The sequence below is a fragment of the Pleurodeles waltl genome, chromosome 9 (assembly GCF_031143425.1).
Source record: "Pleurodeles waltl isolate 20211129_DDA chromosome 9, aPleWal1.hap1.20221129, whole genome shotgun sequence".
NCBI lineage: Eukaryota > Metazoa > Chordata > Amphibia > Caudata > Salamandridae > Pleurodeles > Pleurodeles waltl.
This window is the reverse complement of record NC_090448.1, coordinates 566754985-566773129: the sequence shown is the minus strand read 5'-3', so window position 1 is coordinate 566773129 and position 18145 is coordinate 566754985. Positions and strand designations below refer to the sequence as shown.

The following is an 18145-nucleotide window of genomic DNA, read 5'->3' as shown; positions in this document are numbered from 1 at the left end:
CAACATGCACATACATGCACCCCTACATGCACACATACATCACGACAACACATACCTGCACACATGCAAACAGACATGCACACCGACAGACCGGCTCACATTTCCCATACACACAGCACCCCTGCACGCATACACGCACACACACACCCCCTCTACACACTCACACGCATACCCCCATGTACGCACACAACACACATCACCCCTCCACCCCCCTCCCCTAACGGACGATCAACTTACCTTGTCCGTTGGCCCTCCGGGAGGGGACGGGATCCATGGGGGCAGCTCCGCCACCAGCACACCGTCACCAGAACACCGCCACACCGAATCATGATACGTGATTCTGTGGGTGGTGTTCTGTTGACGTGGCGGTGGAAGTTGAGCAGCCTCCACGTTCCCGCCGACCGCCAGTATGGCTGCTGGCAGCTTTCCGTACGGAAAAGGACAGAGGGCTGCCAGCGGTCATAATACGCAGTGCGGAAGACCGCCACCACTGGCGGTCTTGAGCACAGCGGTACCTCGGCGGTCTTGCGAAAAGACCGCTGAAGTCGTAATGAGGGCCTTAGTTTCTTATCTATATTTTATAAGGGGACGTGTTAGAGGTTTGATGGACCTTTTGACTGCGCTTAGATGTATTACAACCCCTTATGACAACCTTACCACAAATCATCAATAAATATCAATCAACAATGTCAATAATCCTTGGAGCCAGTAATTCTCACGCATCCTGACCCCTTTGGCCATGAATAAGGACATCTTTATATTAAGTTAGAGTGTTTGTTTCCCTATATTAACAATGCTAATATCACATAACATAGGCCCTCATTATGACATTGACGGACGGCGGAGGTTGCCTACCAATGCCACACCTCCAACAGGCCTGAACCCGCCGCCCTAATATGGTTTCCCCGCTGGGCCGGCTGGCAGAAACACTGTTTCCACCCGTCGGCCCAGTGGGGAACAGGGCCTTAACATTGCAGCCGGCTCCTAATGGAGGTGACTGCAATGTGGTGGTGCAGCGGGTGCAGCAGAGCATTCCACTGCCCGTAACTCAGGCAGTGGAATGCGCAATGGGTCTGGGGATGGGGGTCCCCCATTCCGCCAGCCTTTCCATGGCGGTGTTTACCGCCATGGACAGGCTGGTGGATGAGGACTCGTAATCCCCAGGGCAGCGCTGCCCTGGCAGAATACAACCACCGGGACCACCAGGCTGCTGGCTGGCGGTATCGGCGGCTGGACCATGGGAGCTCTGCCACAGTCACAATGCGACAGTCAGACCGCCACGACCGCAGTGGTCCGACCGCTACCATGACCCTGGCAGTCTAGTGACCGACAGGGTCATAATGACCCCATAGTCTCAAAATCAAATGATATGCATACAAAAACAACACTCGTTGACCAAATCGTCTAAAGAATCTCAATTTAACCAAAGAATGAATTACAACGCCCTCAAGAGTTACAGTACAAATCAATAGTAAGAGCAATTGCGCCATAGACATAGCATACATTTAGATTCAGCAACTGAGTAACATCTATTAATTATTAATAGCCACCTACTAGCATTTAGGGTGTTCACTCACTAACCTTCTGATTAGAATAGCATGTTTGGGCTACATGCAAAACAACTTTAGTCAACATAAATTTGGAAAACATCTAGCTTTGGCTCTATGAAATAAGTGGTTGGTACCTAGGAACGAAAGACAAATTACAACAAGAACAATGACATTTGGTTATACCTCTCCTCAGTATGGATCAGCAAGCTGCGACTGTCTTCGTCAATTGGACATCTGTTCGCTCAGCATCAACATCAGGCCATGAAAGGGAATGATTCAGAACATGGGACTCTAAGCTATCTGAACTATTTGTAAAGCAAAGTCTAATGGATCAGCATTCAGCATCAATAGTTTAAACAATACAGTTAAAGATAGAATTGTCCAAGTAAGAGAATCAAAATTAGAACGTAAGGTGAAGATGATCGAAATGGCGCTTCTCAGCAAAGGATTAGGAAAAATGAGAACCTCTCTCTCTGTGCAGTCAGCTAAGTTAAAATCGTCTGAAACATTTCTCATGTTGCCATTGGCCAAAGAATTGTACGTTTACATGTAGTCCAATGAAGGTAGAACTTCAAATCTAAGATATAACTAAACTGTCTTTCACATGTCGGTGATTGGCTCCTCTTCTCCTGTTCTCATCGCCAGGCTCGCCAGGTAAAAGATTTGTATCCCTCTGTTCTTCAGTCAGTGCATCCATTGTTAGTTCCTGGGAACATTTCCTTCTCACACACTAAACTATACAGTACATTGTATTAGTAACTATTACAGCATATTCTAGCAAGTAGTTCTCATGGGAAGTGAAAACATTTGCTATTGTTTGGTGAACTCAGTGGAAAAGAACAATTCACTTATTCATTTCTTCAAGCGAACTAGACCCAAGACCTCGCTAACTTAAGGCCTACAATTAATAAAGCAAATACATAATAAGCAATCATTCATATTACATACTACTACATTATTCTAAACATGAGCACATCAATTTGTTTTAAGAAACATTTAATAAGGACACCGTGATTACTGTTAGCCACTCAAGTAGGCACATTTTCCAAGTCATGCATTATTTTCTACATTCAGTAAATTCTATGCAGATTCAACATTCAGAATACATGAATATTTGTTAGTAAGAATTCAGCATTCACAATCCCTCCTTTGATGACTAAATATGTCATCAAACGTACATCTTTCCACATAGATTTTTGCTCCCCTAAAATGTGTCCTTATTCCTTTTTCTTTCTCTTTTCGAATTTTCCCTGAACAATTTTTCCATTTTAATGTCTTCCCTCCTCTTATCATGTTCCAATTTCTTTAATCTAATCACATGATACAATTTACATATTCCCAATGCTTTTATTATGCAAATCACAATAATCAATACCACTTGCATTATTTGCATTATTCTCTCTTTTCCTAGGTTACCAGCCAATTTCCCACAGTAGCAAATCCCTTGCCAAATTTTTCCCAAACTTCTGGTTCTTTTAACTTTTTCAAATCAACACTATCATTACTCAGATTGTTAATCAAGCTTCCAATTTCTTTACTAATATCAGGAATACATGAGCAACAATATTGCAATGTTGCAGGTTCGGCATTTGTCAAACTCTAAAGCCATCCTTTGCTAAAAAGAACACCTAACACAAGGCGGTTCTGAAGAGTCATAGATGTTACCGCAGCCATTTCTGTATTCATAAGGATCATGGCTCATGAAAGGTTTGTCACCATGTTATCCAAAATAGTAGACAACTTTCAACTTTCAAATTTTTAATGAGTTTAAAATAACTCCTAATGAAGGAATCATTGTTCCAAAGATATCTCCCACTATGCCAGAATATGATTCTCGCTTCTGTCTAACATGATGTAATTCAGTCACTTTAAGTATCTTACTCAAGTTCTCTAGTTGAAATATTTTTTGGAAAACGATTCCCAAGTAATATGTGCCATACCATCCTCTTAAAAGACGGTAATATGCATTTGGTCCACAGATGTAATAAACTCCTGGAATTTCCGGATCCTGTCCATTCAACATGAACGTCCATTTAAAGCTAACCTTCCTTGTGCCTTTATGTTACTAAATGCATAATCATTCCTAAACGTCCTTTTCTTTAAGCCCTTTTCGAATTTCTCCTTTAATGCTTTTCTTCTATCATCTGTCTGAGCTAAGAAGCTCTTTTCTATGGGTGTAAGTAAGCATGTCAGGTTATTTTTATGTGCGTAAGCTGTGCCAGCGTAGGTTCAAAGAATCGTCTCGCTAATTCTATAGTGTTCTCCTTAGCTACTCTACTCAGGTACTTAATTATAGGGACAAATGAGAATACAACATCATAATTGGAGTAGGAAATATTGAATGTACTCCTAGTTATAGAATCTTGTTAATAACAGACTACAACTTATTCCATAAGTAGGGGGCAAACTATGATAAGAAATTCCTTCCTTGACTGATGACGGAATCTGCGTGCAGACATAACAATTTCTTGCAACCATCGTCTCAACATACTCACTCAATAAGCAATAGAAAACATTAGAAGAAAATTCTCCTTGTGTGCCATCTATGTGCAAATATTTCTCATCTAACCTAAACTTCTCCACTCCAGTGAGTGTAGTAGTCCTCTCTAAAGCCGAGGTATGGTTGCCCTTACTCTTGTGAAGAACAATCATACTCACAATCAACACCGGGCACAATATCATGCATACAATTGCCAAACCAATACCCATATATTTACAGCACCTATTCCTCCTGCCCTGTTGGCTAATGTTACTCATGATCTGTAAAGAATCAGAAAGTAGAAGAGAAAAATTATAACTATGCAGCAAAAATCAAAAACAAATCTTCGGTCTTCTTTAGCAGTTCTTCACAGCCTTCAGTCTTTCTTCCAGGATCCTTTTGTCAAAAATACGTAATTTGTCAAAATCGGTTTAGCACCCTGTCAAAATCAGGTTATCAAAAAGTATTTCCCTGTTACTTTCAATAGTCTCTTTCTTGCACCTTTTTTCAATTTACAGTTCTCAACAGTTCAGTTCTTTGGTTTCCTTCAGGTGCCAAAATATTGACCTGGAATGTCTCGATCAAAACAAAAAGACAAATATTCACTCTGCCGTTCACTTGACGTTGTATATGCCCATTCAGGACCAGCATACCTTCCACTTGCAATTCTCTTTCTTTTCAATCTTTGGTCTCCATTTAATCCTCCATCACTTAAATCTTCTTTCCTTGTCATGTCTACTTCTTCCTCATTGTTGTCACTGTAATTGCTTCACTTCTCTTTGCTTGTGACTTCGGCACCTTATCTCCTTTTAGTGAACCTTTTGTTAATGCTCTTTTCAATGTTGGACTTCTAATTTCTCTTTGTTCTGCAGGATTTTCTCCTAACGTACCTGCGACTGGTTCAGAAGGAGTCAGACCACATTGGCTTTGATCGGCCTCAACTCCTTGCCCCTCGGGATCTGTTGTTTGCTCTGTTTGTCCCTCAAAACCATCTGCTTCTGGGAGAGCCCTCCTCTGACTAGACTCTTATGCTACCTCAGTTGAGGTTGGTTCACTGTCACTCTCCTGTAGGCCTTCTCCTTCGTCGCTCACAAGAGTTTTTTACCAGATGCGGTCTGAACAGATTCAGTCTCTGATTCTTCTTCTCCCCTCTCCAATTCCAGAGCTGGTCTGGGCATTGTTGGTACTCTCAACAACTCCTCTTCATTGTCCAATGGACATTGTACTTTCCTTGTATGGCTTGCATTGATCCAGTTCAGTACTCCAGCGCACTTCACAACTGTAGTAGTGATCAGCACTACTTGGTAAGGACCCTTCCACTGAGGGTTCAAACATGTCTTCCTCACGTGCTTTCTGATCACACCCCAATCACCAGCTCTCTGGTTGTGTCCTGATCTTGGAACGGTTGGAGTGTGGTGGCTTTCACCTGATGAGATAAAGAGCGAACAACATCAGCCAGATCTTTGCAGTAGTCCAACACCATATCATCTGTTATGTTCACAAGAGCATTGGCAGGAACCGCTGCCAACCTCATTGCTCTGCCCATGAGCATCTAATGCGGTGACAGTCCCGTCTTCCTGTTGTGTGTTTCTCATTGTCATCAGAACTAACGGCAGTGTGTCGGGCCATTTCAGATTTGTGTTTGCACACATTTTTGCCATCCTTGATTTCAAGGTAGCATTCATCTGTTCCACAAGTCTTGAGGCTTCAGGGCAGTAGCTACAATGCAACTTCTGCCCAATGTTTAAAGCTGAACACAGTAATTTACTTACTTCATTGTTGAAGTGACTTCCTCTATCTGATTCTAAAGAGACCAGAAACCCAAAACGTGATATCAGTTCCCTAAGTAGCTACTGTAAGACTGCCATTTCTTCATGTAGGTACGCTTCAATCCAATGGCTAAAGATACAATCACCAACACATATCTCAATCCTCCACATAAAGGCATCTCAATAAAATCCATCTGCATTCTGCTGAATGGACCTCCTGCTCTTCCAATGTGGCTCAAATCGACCACTGTCCCTTTACCTATGTTCATTTGCTAGCAAATTACGCAACAATGGCAAACTGCTTCGGCAACCTGTCTAAACTTTGGATTGAACCAGTATTTCATGAATGCTCGGATCATAGCATCCCTCCCAAAATGTGCTTAACCATGATAACATCAAGCCGTTTGAGTCAACAAACTATTAGGCAAAGCCATTTGTCCCTCCCCTGAAATCCGAACATCGTCTTCACGTTGAAGACATTTAAATGTGAAACAAGTCTTTTTCTCCTCTCTGTCAACATTATCCTGCAATAATTTAAATTCTTCCAAGGTATCTATAAAATGCAATGCATATTGGGCACTTCTCGTCATCATCAGATAACGGTTCCCATTTATCTTTGAACGATATAGAGTTCAATGCACAAAACCTTGCGACTTGATCCACATATCCATTTCCCATTGACACAAAATCTTGTGATTTCAGGTGTGCACTTCACCACAGCAATCTTCTCAGGCAATTGAATAGCTTGTAACGATTCATGAATCATTTCACCATTTCTAACTGGTGAACCAGAAGAGGTCAAGAAACCTCTCTGTGACCACAATTGGCCAAACTCATGGACTTTTCCAAATCCGTACCGGCTGTCCGTATGGATGGTAACTTTAAGCTGTGAAGAAACATGGCATGCTCTAGTAAGGGCTACCAGTTCTGCCATTTGTGCAGAGTATACTCCCCAAAGCCACCACACTTCAAGTATACCAGAAATTGTGCCCACAGCATATCCTACTCTCAATGTTCCCATGTTGTCTCTGAAACAGGAACCATCAACAAAAATAATTTGGTAATTTTCCTGCAATCGGGGACCCCAGGATGATCATCCCATAACGAATCAACCTGGCACCTGTAAGGTATTGCGTTTTGGTTTGTGTAAGTAAAACTTGATTGCAGTGAGGGACCATAGCTGTTAAAAGATGTCCCATCACAATGCTCTCACTCTGAGTGAGGCTCAGTCCAACCGCTGCGCCTGAACGCAGACAGCCTGGTAAAGCTGCTGCAACTTGGTCGAAAGTAGCTGGAAAATATGGTACTGGGTGGTTTACACCACCATGGACTTGAGTCAAGACAGACAAAGAACATGCATCACGCTCATGACAAAACAACAAGAAGGGTTTTGTGTAGTCAGCCATTCCCAAAGCCGGGGCTTTACACAGACTTTCTCTCAACTCCAAAAATGTTTTCATACAGGCTTGATCTAACACTAGGGGATCAGTGATTTCTTTGAGAGTCAGTTTCTGCAATGGCTTCGAAATGACTGAAAAGTTGGGAATCTACTGGCAACATTAGCTTACCATTCCCAAAAACATCCTGACATCTCTCTGTGTTGCTGTGGGATTCATCTGCAAAATGGATGTGACCCTTTCTCTGGATATCTTCCTAGTTCTTTTCTCAATTAGGTGATCCAAATACTTCACTTTTTTCAGACAGTAATGTAATTTCGCCGGGGAGTCTTTATGTAAGTTTTCCCTAAATGGTTCAGTAAGGTAATAGTATCATACTTGCATGCTTCTCTCGTCTTTGATGCGACCAACAAATCATCAATGTACTGTACCAATGTCGATTGGAAAGGCATTTCCAATGACTCCAGTTTTTTTTTTCAAGATCTTGTTGAAAATAGAAGGTGACTCTGAAAACCCTTGAGGAATTCCACGGCTTTCACAATCCTATTATTGGTAAATTACATGGACTGCTCATCACCGCTTTCAAAACTCCTTGGTTTACAAATTCTACAATTATGGGTGCAATCCCTTCAATTGTGCCCTGTGTCATGTGGTATTGAGGAATCTGGGGAAACATCGCATTTGGCTTGAATGGGACCTTAACTGGCTCAACTCCTTTTATTGGACCAATGTATTTTCCTGTGAAATCCAACACTTTCATTTTAACTGTTGCCTGTAAGTCAGAAGGAAGATCTCTCACTGTGAAAACTGAAAAGAAGCTTATCAAAGAATACTCCTAATTTACTGTGTCACAATCTGTTTCTGGAGTCGGGTCATCTTCATCATCACTGTTTGTCTGAATTTCAATTCCATCAGTTGAGTAAGTAATTGAACATCTCCTTTTGCACAACAAGTCCCTTCCTAGTAAGGATACCAGACTCGAGTCACAAACTACGAATTTGTGTAATCCTTTAAAGTTGCCAATTTTAACCTGAACTGCTTCTGTAATTGGGTTTGTTAAATATTGAGTCGCATCTCCTACAATCTGGATTGTTTTTCCTGAAAGTGGCAGGTTTGGAACTTCTGCAGTTCTTACAGAGCATGTAGCTCCTGGGTCAACCATGAATGAAACCTTGTGACCCATTACTTTTCCTTTTACATATGGGCCTTTCTGATCTACTTCTAAGGAAGCTGCCAACACACATTGCTCTTTATCCGAACTCTCACTCACCCATTCATCGTTTATTCCATCCTCACTGTGTAATGGGAATTGGTGCACTGTGTTGTTACTGTAATTAAACCTTTGACCTGTGACCTGCTGAGGAAGCATCACATGCTACTGCTCCATTGGGGCTTTAGGTATTTTAATTTTCTGTCTAGGTACCAGCTGAACTTGTGGTTGCATTTGCTGCAACTGGGGCATCTGCAAACGTGGCATTTGCATCTGTTGCATGGGCTGAAACCTTGCCCCTGATTCACACTGCTTTAAAAATTTGGATTATGACCTCTCATTCTCAGTCCTTTCATGTTTTGAAAATAATTGATATCACTCATTTGCTGAACAACACCGTCTTGACCTAATGTCGGACACTCCCACTTTCATTGTCCGAGCCCTCCGCAACCGTGACTTGGCAACAATCTCTTCATTCCTTGCACATTATTCTAAACCACCACAGTATCTCATCACTACAGAACTTTGTATACTGCAATACTTCCTCAATCGGCTTTGCTTGCCAGCAAAACAAATGACTCTCAATCATCTGGCTAATTTCAGGTCTCAATCCTTCAACAAACCTGAACACAAAATGAATCATGTCTTTCGGCTCAATTGTTTCAGTACCACTGTAATGTTTGAAAACCTGCAACAATCTCTCGTAATAGGCATGTACTGACTCTTTTGCTTCCTGGGCTGTCCTGTCTATTCTCTGCCTGTCAATATTCTTGGGCGAAATTCTCGTTTTCAAAAATTAATTTACCTAATAGTAATATTTCATTACGTCGGAAGATGGTGTACCTCTCATTGGTAGAATTTTCACTGGGTCCTCAACCTGCTGCACATTTGCAGTAAAATTTGCAGAATCCCTTTTCCTAATATCGCTTTTCTTCACCCATCTGCCTTCTCATTTGTCTAATGCTCCCCATGTTTGAATGCTCTGGATCAACTCTGTAAGGTGAATTTTCATTCCTGGGATTCTCATGTTTTCAAAATCCTTTGAGTCAAAATCTAGTCTGTAAATCCTCTTCATGTGCTTCTTTTTCTTCACCTCTATGTCGTATTTCTCTGCTAGGTCTGCTAATTTCTGATGCACTATTCCTGCATTGTTAGTAATTAGCTTGCACAAGTAACACAACTCGTCTTCCTTGAATGCGTCAATCCTGTCTAACCCCATGGTTCCCTCAATTAGGTCTTCTGCCTCTAGTCTAAGCCTGGTCAAATTTAGGGCACTTCCTCTGCTAGGATCTCCTTGAGTACTACTCAACCTCTCTAACTATTCAGTTAACTGCTGAGCTGTCAAACCTTGTAATGTAACATTGTTGTGGCTCACACCTGGCACTTGTTGTACTGTTAGGTTTGGGGTTTCTGGTGTCGCCATGCTTGGATTTGAACCTACCTATGATCTCACCTCATTATTTGTAGGAGTCCTGAAAGGACTCAAATCAATTAAGGGACCTGTTTCATCAAGTGTTGGTCTCATGGGAGATGTCATTTTTGCATTTGCATTATATCTCTCCCTTTCTACACTCGGGTTCAGAGTTCTCTGTTAACTGTTCTCGTTATTTCCCTGTGTGAACTGTGGTATGACTGGACTGATGGTAACTGGTACTGACACTGCATCTGAACTTGGACAGACATTTGGGTCTCATGGGTGCATTATTCCTGTATTCTGATTTGTCAAAGAGGACATTTCTGTCTGTGATCCTGTTGGGTAGGTGTATCTCGGGATCGCCTGTGTCTGTATCGGGGTCATCAAGTTTAGGTGAACTCTATCTGGACCAATGTTGGCTTCTGGTAAACTTGTCCTGTCGGCTCTATCAAGTTTGTTGTATTATCCACAATAGGTACATCTGTGTAAATTCTGGGAATATCCATTTGTGGCATAGGCCTTTGAACTGCCAAAGTAATTGGAACACTATGACTAAAGTGTATCTGGCTCTGGGTTGATTCAACTGATATCGAGGCTGTAGGATCTACACTGGTGTTTGAACTTCTCTCATGTGCTGCATATGGCGGGGACGATTACTCAATAATTGTAAAATGAATTTATCCTCATCTGACTCTTCATCGTGTGTCAAAAACTTCCTAGATTCTGTGGATTTCTGCTCTTAGTCATTAGAAGGATACAAATCCCTCTTTCTGGTGCTTTTTCGAGCTTCGTTCTCATTCTCCTGTGTAATTGCAGGACACAACTTCATTCTCTGTAAAGTCTCAGTTCTCCAAAATCTCTGATCACTATCCCATCTAGCCTCTGCTAGTGTCTTCTCAGCTTTTCTAATTCTTCTCTCGAATTTCAATTGCTGTTGCTGTCTAACCACTAGTTCCCAAATTACTAAAGCTTCGAACTGTGCTGTTCTCGGAGGAGGTTTCAAATCATACAGTACTCTCCTCAAATTCTCCAAGATCCTCAAACTAAATGTTCCATGGGCAGGAAACGCTAAACTCCCATCTTTCTCTGTCACCTTGCACCATTGTTTCAGCCAAAGAAATGGCGCAGCACCGTGCTCTTCAAATACAACATAGGCGGGTCTGCCTTCTGGCGGAGTAATTTCTCCAGTCTCATTGGAATATATGTGTCTCCCCTTAGGGCACTCTTTAAAGCTTTGAAAAATGTAATCTCTGTGATTTTACGCTAATTTCAATCAAATCAGGAAGTGACTTTTAATCCCAAAAACCTTTTCGCCAACCTTCTCAACCAATTGCGTTTCACGGTTGTCCGCCAATCCGTGCGCGACCCTTCTCACTACCAGACCTATCCCTGCTTGGATCTTATGATGACACACTCACACATATAGCGGCTGACAAAGTCTTTAGGCTTGTCCTCCTCAACTCAAACTCACACAAAACCAATGCAAAATTATTGCGAGCACTAAACAAAATCAAAACCCAGTTTGTCTGTTTACTACAGGTAGGGTAACACAATTGCTTCAGAAACCTTACAGATTTTTCACTGACGGCTTTTCACTCTAGCAGCTACTCTTTCTTTCTCAGTTTCCCTGATTCGCAAGCAAAATTCAACCCACAATTTTACCCTCAACTGATCAGTGGGTCTGTTTTGGTGCACATAGGACTCGCCAGATCTCAGTCGAAAACCTTTCACTCACTTTAACATGCACTCTTGTGTTTGTCAACCATGCCCGATCAACCTATTAAACCATTCAAATTACAATAATAAACCAAGTGTCTCATACACTTTTCAGTATACTCCAGAGTCTTAGTCTATGCACGGTCTGTATACCAACAACCACATGGACAATTTTTTAGCACAAAGCACCACACACATGTGAATTTAGATGACTTCTCTACTCTCACACTTCAGAGAAAGCAAACTCCTTCAACTACTTCATTCGGAGTACGCAAACTCCCTAAACCATCACAAACACCATAATTCACCTGCGATTTGCACAAGCTGTGCAAGCGCAAAACCTATTCCATTCAAACTGTCACTAGAGCACCAAGAACATCCTCAAAGAATCATTGGCAAGCTCCAAGGTTCTCGGAAAGTCATTCTAAGTTCTTAGGGACACATTTTCTCTCCACTTTGTTTAATCAAATCAGAAAATCTTAACCTTTACCAATTTCCCTTACCGGATCTGCAAATTATACTTGATCTTTTAAGGGAACTACCCATCCAACTCTTTTACTACTTTGAGGAAACCATGTGGCAATCTCTTAGGGAGATGTAACCTTTCTTTTATGATGGCCGCCTACGGAAATATCTCCATGTAAACTCTCCTACTCTACTGCCATTTCTGCAAAATCTTTATTGTGCTCTCTTAAGGAGGTTAACTCTAGGGTGGCCTCTCAAGGAGCTGAAATCTCTAAGAAGCCGAAACCTCTACGGAGCCGTAACCTCTAATGAGCCGGTACCATCCTACTCTGCTACCATTTCTGTTAGTGCGTCTGACCTTAATTAGTTTCTTATCTTTATTTTATAAGGGTATGCGTTAGAGGTTCGATGGACCTTTTGACTGCGCTTAGATATATCACAACCCCTTATGACAGTTTCAACACAAATCATCAACAAATATCAATCAAAAATGTCAATAATCTTTGGAGTCAGTAATTCTCACGCATCATGACACCTTTCGCCGTGAATAACCACACCTTCATATTAAGTTAGAATGTTTATTTCCCTATATTAACAACACTAATATCACATAGCTTAGTCTTAAACTCAAGTGATATGCATACAGAAACAACACTGGTTGACCAAATCTTCTAAAGAATCTCAATTTAACCAAAGCATGAATTACCTCGCCCTCAAGAGTTACAGTACAAATCAATAGTAAGAACAATTGCGCAATAGAAATAGCATACATTTAGATTCAGCAACTGAGTAGCATTTATTAATTATTAATAGCCACCTATTAGCATTTATGGTTTTCACTCACTAACCTTCTGATTAGAATAGCATGTTTGGGCTTCATGCAAAACAATTTTAGTTAACATAAATTTGGAAAACATCTAGCTATGGCTCATTCAATATAGCGGTTGGTACCTAGGAACACAAGACAAATTACAACAAGAACAATAACATTTGGTTATACCTCTCCTCAGTATGGATCAGCCATCTGCGGCTGTCTTCGTCAATTGGACATCTGTTTGCTCAGCATCAGCATCAGGCCATGAAAGGGAATGATTCAGAACATGGGACTCTAAGCTATCTGAACTATTTGTAAAGCAAAGTCTAATGGATCAGCATTCAGCATCAATAGTTTTAACAATACAGTTAAGGATAGAATTCTCCAAGTAAGAGACTCAAAATTAGAACGTAAAGTGAAGATGATCAAAATGGTGCTTCTCAGCAAAGGATTAGGAAACATGAGCACCTCTCTCTTTGTGCAGTCGGGCTAAGTTAAAATCATATGAAACACTTCCCACGTTGACACTGGTCGAAGAATCGTACGTTTAAATTTAGTCCAATGAAGGTAGTACTTCAAATCTAAGACATAACTAAACTGTCTTTCACATGTCGATGATTGGCTCCTCTTCTCCTGCATCCCATTGCCAGGCTCGTCAGGTAACAATTTTGTATCCCTCTGTTCCTCAGTCAGTGCATCCATTGTTAGCTCCTGGGAACATCGCCTTCTGACACACTAAACTATACGTTGTATCAGTAACTATTACAGCATATTCCAGCAAGCAGTTCTCATGGGAAAAGAAAACATTTGCTATTGTTTGGTCAACTCAGTGGAAAAGAACAATTCACATAGTAATTTCTTCAAGCGAACATTCCTCACAGCATTATCTTAACAGTGCAGTTTAACATGAGGCTGTACAACTAGGCCCAAGACCTCGCTAACTGAAGGCCTACAATTAACAAAGCAAATACATAATAAGCAATCATTAATGTAAGATACTACTACTTAATCTAAACACAAGCACATTAATTTATTTTAAGAAACGTTTATTAACTACACTTCGTGATTACTGATGGCCATGCATTATTTTCTACATTCACTAAATTCTATGCAGATTCAACATTCAGAATACATTTATTAGTAAAAATTCAGCGTTTACAATCCCTCCTTTGATGACTAAATATGTCATCAAACTTACATCTTTCCACACAAATTTTTGATCCCTAAAATTTGTCCTTCCTCCTTTTTCTTCCTCTTTTCGAATTTTCCCTGAACAATTTTTCAATTTTAATGTCTTCCCTCCTCTTATCATGTTCCAATTTCTTTAGAGTGTTTATTTCCCTATATTAAATGCTAATATCACATAACATAGGCCCTCATTATGACATTGGCGGACGGCGGAGGTCGTCCACCAATGCCATACCTCCATCAGGCCACAGCTTCCTCTTGTTTTCTATAGTTTCTGAACACCTCCATTTCTACTCTAAGCAGAGGTCCTAATCAGAACTCAGTTTAATTCATTTTTCCAGTAAAAGTGAGTTCTGTAAAAATATTCTTCCACCCCGACCACTCTATTTCAGAGAACTTTAAAGTATAATCTTTTGGTGTCACACAACTGCTTCAGGACTCACCAGACCCACCCCACTTCATGGGACATTAGTTAATCCCAGTACATCCTCAAGAAAATTTTATTGTGCTGTAGTTTACTCTTGCCCCCATGTTCACCTGCTAGCCTCATCCCTTGAGGACCCATACATGGTTCCCTCATTGTACCACTTTCAGAGTGCATACTAGGGTGGGGTGTACATGTGAGCATGCACCAAACCTCTACAACCACATTACTGAGGCATATACATTTTCATGCCTATTAAGAGATGGTAACCCATAGTCTAATAGAAAGCATCCTGGTTCCTCCACCCCTTTAACAGAATACCCTCACTCAATGATACATACCAGCTTTATTCCAATTTTGAGTTTGTGCCTTTCACTGATGATAGTATCAGAAAAACTCTTGATGTTTTCCAACCATCCCTTGTCGTGCAATGTCCGTAATTCAAAAGCGGTTAACCTGCCTGCACTTTACCCTTAAAGACCAAACTAATCAGTCTTTTGCTTTGTCTGTGATCACAAAAATCAAACATTGTGGATGTCACCACTCTTATTGCAAAGAAATATGTGGCAGATTCAGACAATCATTTAACCTACTGGGATCCCTTAGGCTGCCTTGCTTTACAAAGGAACTTGAAACAGTAGTCATTCATAAATGTTCCTGAAACAAGGAATCCAATTGCCTTCTCAGTAATGGTGGCTGAAACTAATACAAATTTCTATAGCATAATTATGCAAAATGCTGCATAATTATATGTAGTTATATGAAGCGCATCTTACACTCAAAAAAATACCTGAAAGTCCATTCTTGTAGAAATTCACCTTGAAAATGTAATTTTTAGTTGATTTTTGGTTGCTCAAGTTCCAAACACTGCCTCTCTTGTTTGAATTTGTGGTTTTTCACTCACAAATTACCCAAACTGTCCCCTTGGGTAAAAGAACTAAATTAAATGCTGCTTGAATTTAAAAATGACCGAAAAGTACATTATATGTTAAAATGTCTCCCTGAAGTTATCTGAAGTGGTGTAATGGTGTAATCTCAGTAATTATGCATAAATGTCACTAGGATCACCAAAACTATGCTAGTTACTCCCAGATAATTAAAATGTCACCCAGGTATACCTCTCAGTGACTTTCTTTCAGGGTTCAGACCCCTCAGGTTTATAGTTAATTATCCTATATATCGGTGAAGAGCTACTCACTACCCGGGACAAAGGCATCCCGCCCACCTTTATTAGAAATCTTGGACACACTTCAATACCATCAGCCTCAAACTGCTCATCGACAGTCTTTCTAATATGGTCGGCAGCATTATTAAGTTGATTTACGTCAGTGCTATTTATCTTTTTTGAAGAGCACTGCACAAGCAAAGCTTGCTGTAGGCTTACAGTGCCTTGGACCACATATATGTAGAAGATTGAAAGGTGGATTAAAATCTGAATAATAACTAAACATCTCTTCTGAAGAATTCTATCAATTTAGGGACTACATCAACCCAGTATGCTGATGCAAAAGGTGACAGCGAGGCTGTAAAGTGTAAGCAGGATGAAAGGGAGGAAACTATCTTAGATATCTTATTGAGAGGACGGAGTATAAATGCAGACAAGAAGTGGCCTTTGAGTAAATGGGACCATACCATTCTCTTTAATTTAAGAAAGTCTACTTTCATATGTAGAATAGAGCGACTAGTCATTCCAATTATTTAATAAAACAAATTGGAGGTATGGATAATAAATTAAGATTAAGGCATATGGAAAAAATGAAGGGCAAACAACATCTGTGTAATTCAGAGCTCAGCTATGTAAGACTTTGGACTAAGAGGAAGTAATAGGAGAATCCCTTCAGGCAGGTACGCCATTTTGGAGCAAACCCATGTTTACAAGTCTTTAGTAAATATGGGTTTGTGCCAAAAATGCATGGGTGGATGCAAGGGAACCCAACCCATGTAACTCCTATCTGAAGCAAGGTAAGTTTTTTTTTTACAAAGCCACACAATTCAAACTTTGCATGGCTTAGTATATACCACATAAATTTTGTGTCAGGCTGTATCATAAAAGTGACACCAACTCAATGAAAAATCTCAGTAAATCTAAGCTTTAGTTTTTGAAAATTTGTGTAACATCAGATAAATCCACAAAACATTTTAAGAAAATGGTATTCCAAGCACAAACTATTGATGATAATTTATTTTCTTCAGGTCTGATCCAACTTAATTTCCGAAGTAAGTAGTCTATAGAAGCTGAAGTTTCAATTTCACACCAAACAATTGCACTCATAACATCTTCTTAATCCAAACTCTTAGGTGAAGTGAGCTCAAAATTTGAGGTTTCATTGGTGGGCGGGAATTCATACAGCATCACTATTCATTAAAATATTGTTGCCCATTATAGCTAATTACTGCAGAAAGGTCTGATATGGAGTATTTTTTCTTTGATTTTTTTCTTTACAGCTGTATGAGATGTTTTCGCGGATAATGGATCACTTACCTGGGCCTCACCAGAGAATGTTTAAACTATTAAAATATCTGGAAGATTTCATTACAGAGAGAGTAGAAAATAACCAAAAAACTCTCGATCTCAACAATCCAAGGGACTACATTGACTGCTTTCTCATTCAAAGAGAGAAGGTACTCTATCTTTATCCTTTACAAATGGTAGATGAGCCATAATTGCATGTTAAAGTTTAAATGAATATTTATCTATAGAGCAAATGTCCATATATTCTACCAATAACCACTATCAAATTTTCCTTGGATATTATCCAAACACATTGTCAAGCTGGATTATTTTAATGAAAGGTCTTGGATTATCATTCAGAACTAAATATTACGTTAAATATATTATCATTCATGTATAGGGTCAGGGAAATTTTGCTTAGTTCTATTCCATAACTACATTGCTTGTCCAGATAACTTTTACATACAGAATGAAAGGGAATTTGGTGATATTGTTCCCTGGTATTTTCTTTCACTGTGGATATTTCTCTAATTATACATTGAATACTATGAACACCAGGTTATGGATTAAAACCAGAACGGAAGAATAATTGTATTGAGGACATTTCAATCCAGGCATGTATTTTAATAGAATTTGAAATCTAATTATTTTGTCATGATTTTAAATGAGTGTGCAAATTCCCTTTATTCATTTTTCAAAATGTGATGTACTGGCATGCACTGAATAGAGTAGTATATATTTACATACACCATCTGTTATGATTACTAATTCAGATCCATGAAACTCTGGAAAACAAACACATAACAGGAAGAAGCCTTTTGTTCATATTATCACCCAGTGGTGCTTTACCAGGTTGAGCTTCACCCACTAAGAGCAGCTAGACTAAAAGCCCAAAATTATTCAGTACTTTGTGTGTTCTTTTTGAAGCGCTCCTCCTTTCTAAAATAAAATAATTTGGGGGCATATTTATGAGCCCCTTCTGCCACCGTAGCATCACTTCTGTGATGCAACGGCAGCGCAAACCACCACATAATATCTATGAGGCTACGCAAAGCCACTTTGCATAGCTTTGAATGGCCTCTTTAATATGTAGCAAGGCTATGCAGCTCAAATTGCTGTGTTGCCTTAAACTGCGCCAGGGAGGCATTCCATGGACTTTGCAGTGGGTGTTCCCATGCAACACCCATGGATCTTGACACATGCCCAGATTTGCAAGAACTTGTAAACTGGGGACGTGCTAACCTAATGACTCCCCAGGGGAGGCACA

At 40.2% G+C, this 18145-nt stretch overlaps 1 protein-coding gene across 2 annotated transcripts in view; it reads left to right on the top strand.

Annotated features, from left to right (window-relative positions):
- The window catches only part of LOC138259667 (cytochrome P450 2A13-like), a 918770-nt gene that overhangs the window by 349183 nt on the left and 551442 nt on the right, over positions 1-18145 (top strand). For both annotated transcript variants that reach the window (XM_069207539.1, XM_069207540.1), the window contains exon 5: positions 16872-17048. In XM_069207539.1, coding sequence (XP_069063640.1) covers positions 16872-17048 — 177 coding nt within the window. The remainder of the gene's footprint in view (positions 1-16871; positions 17049-18145) is intronic.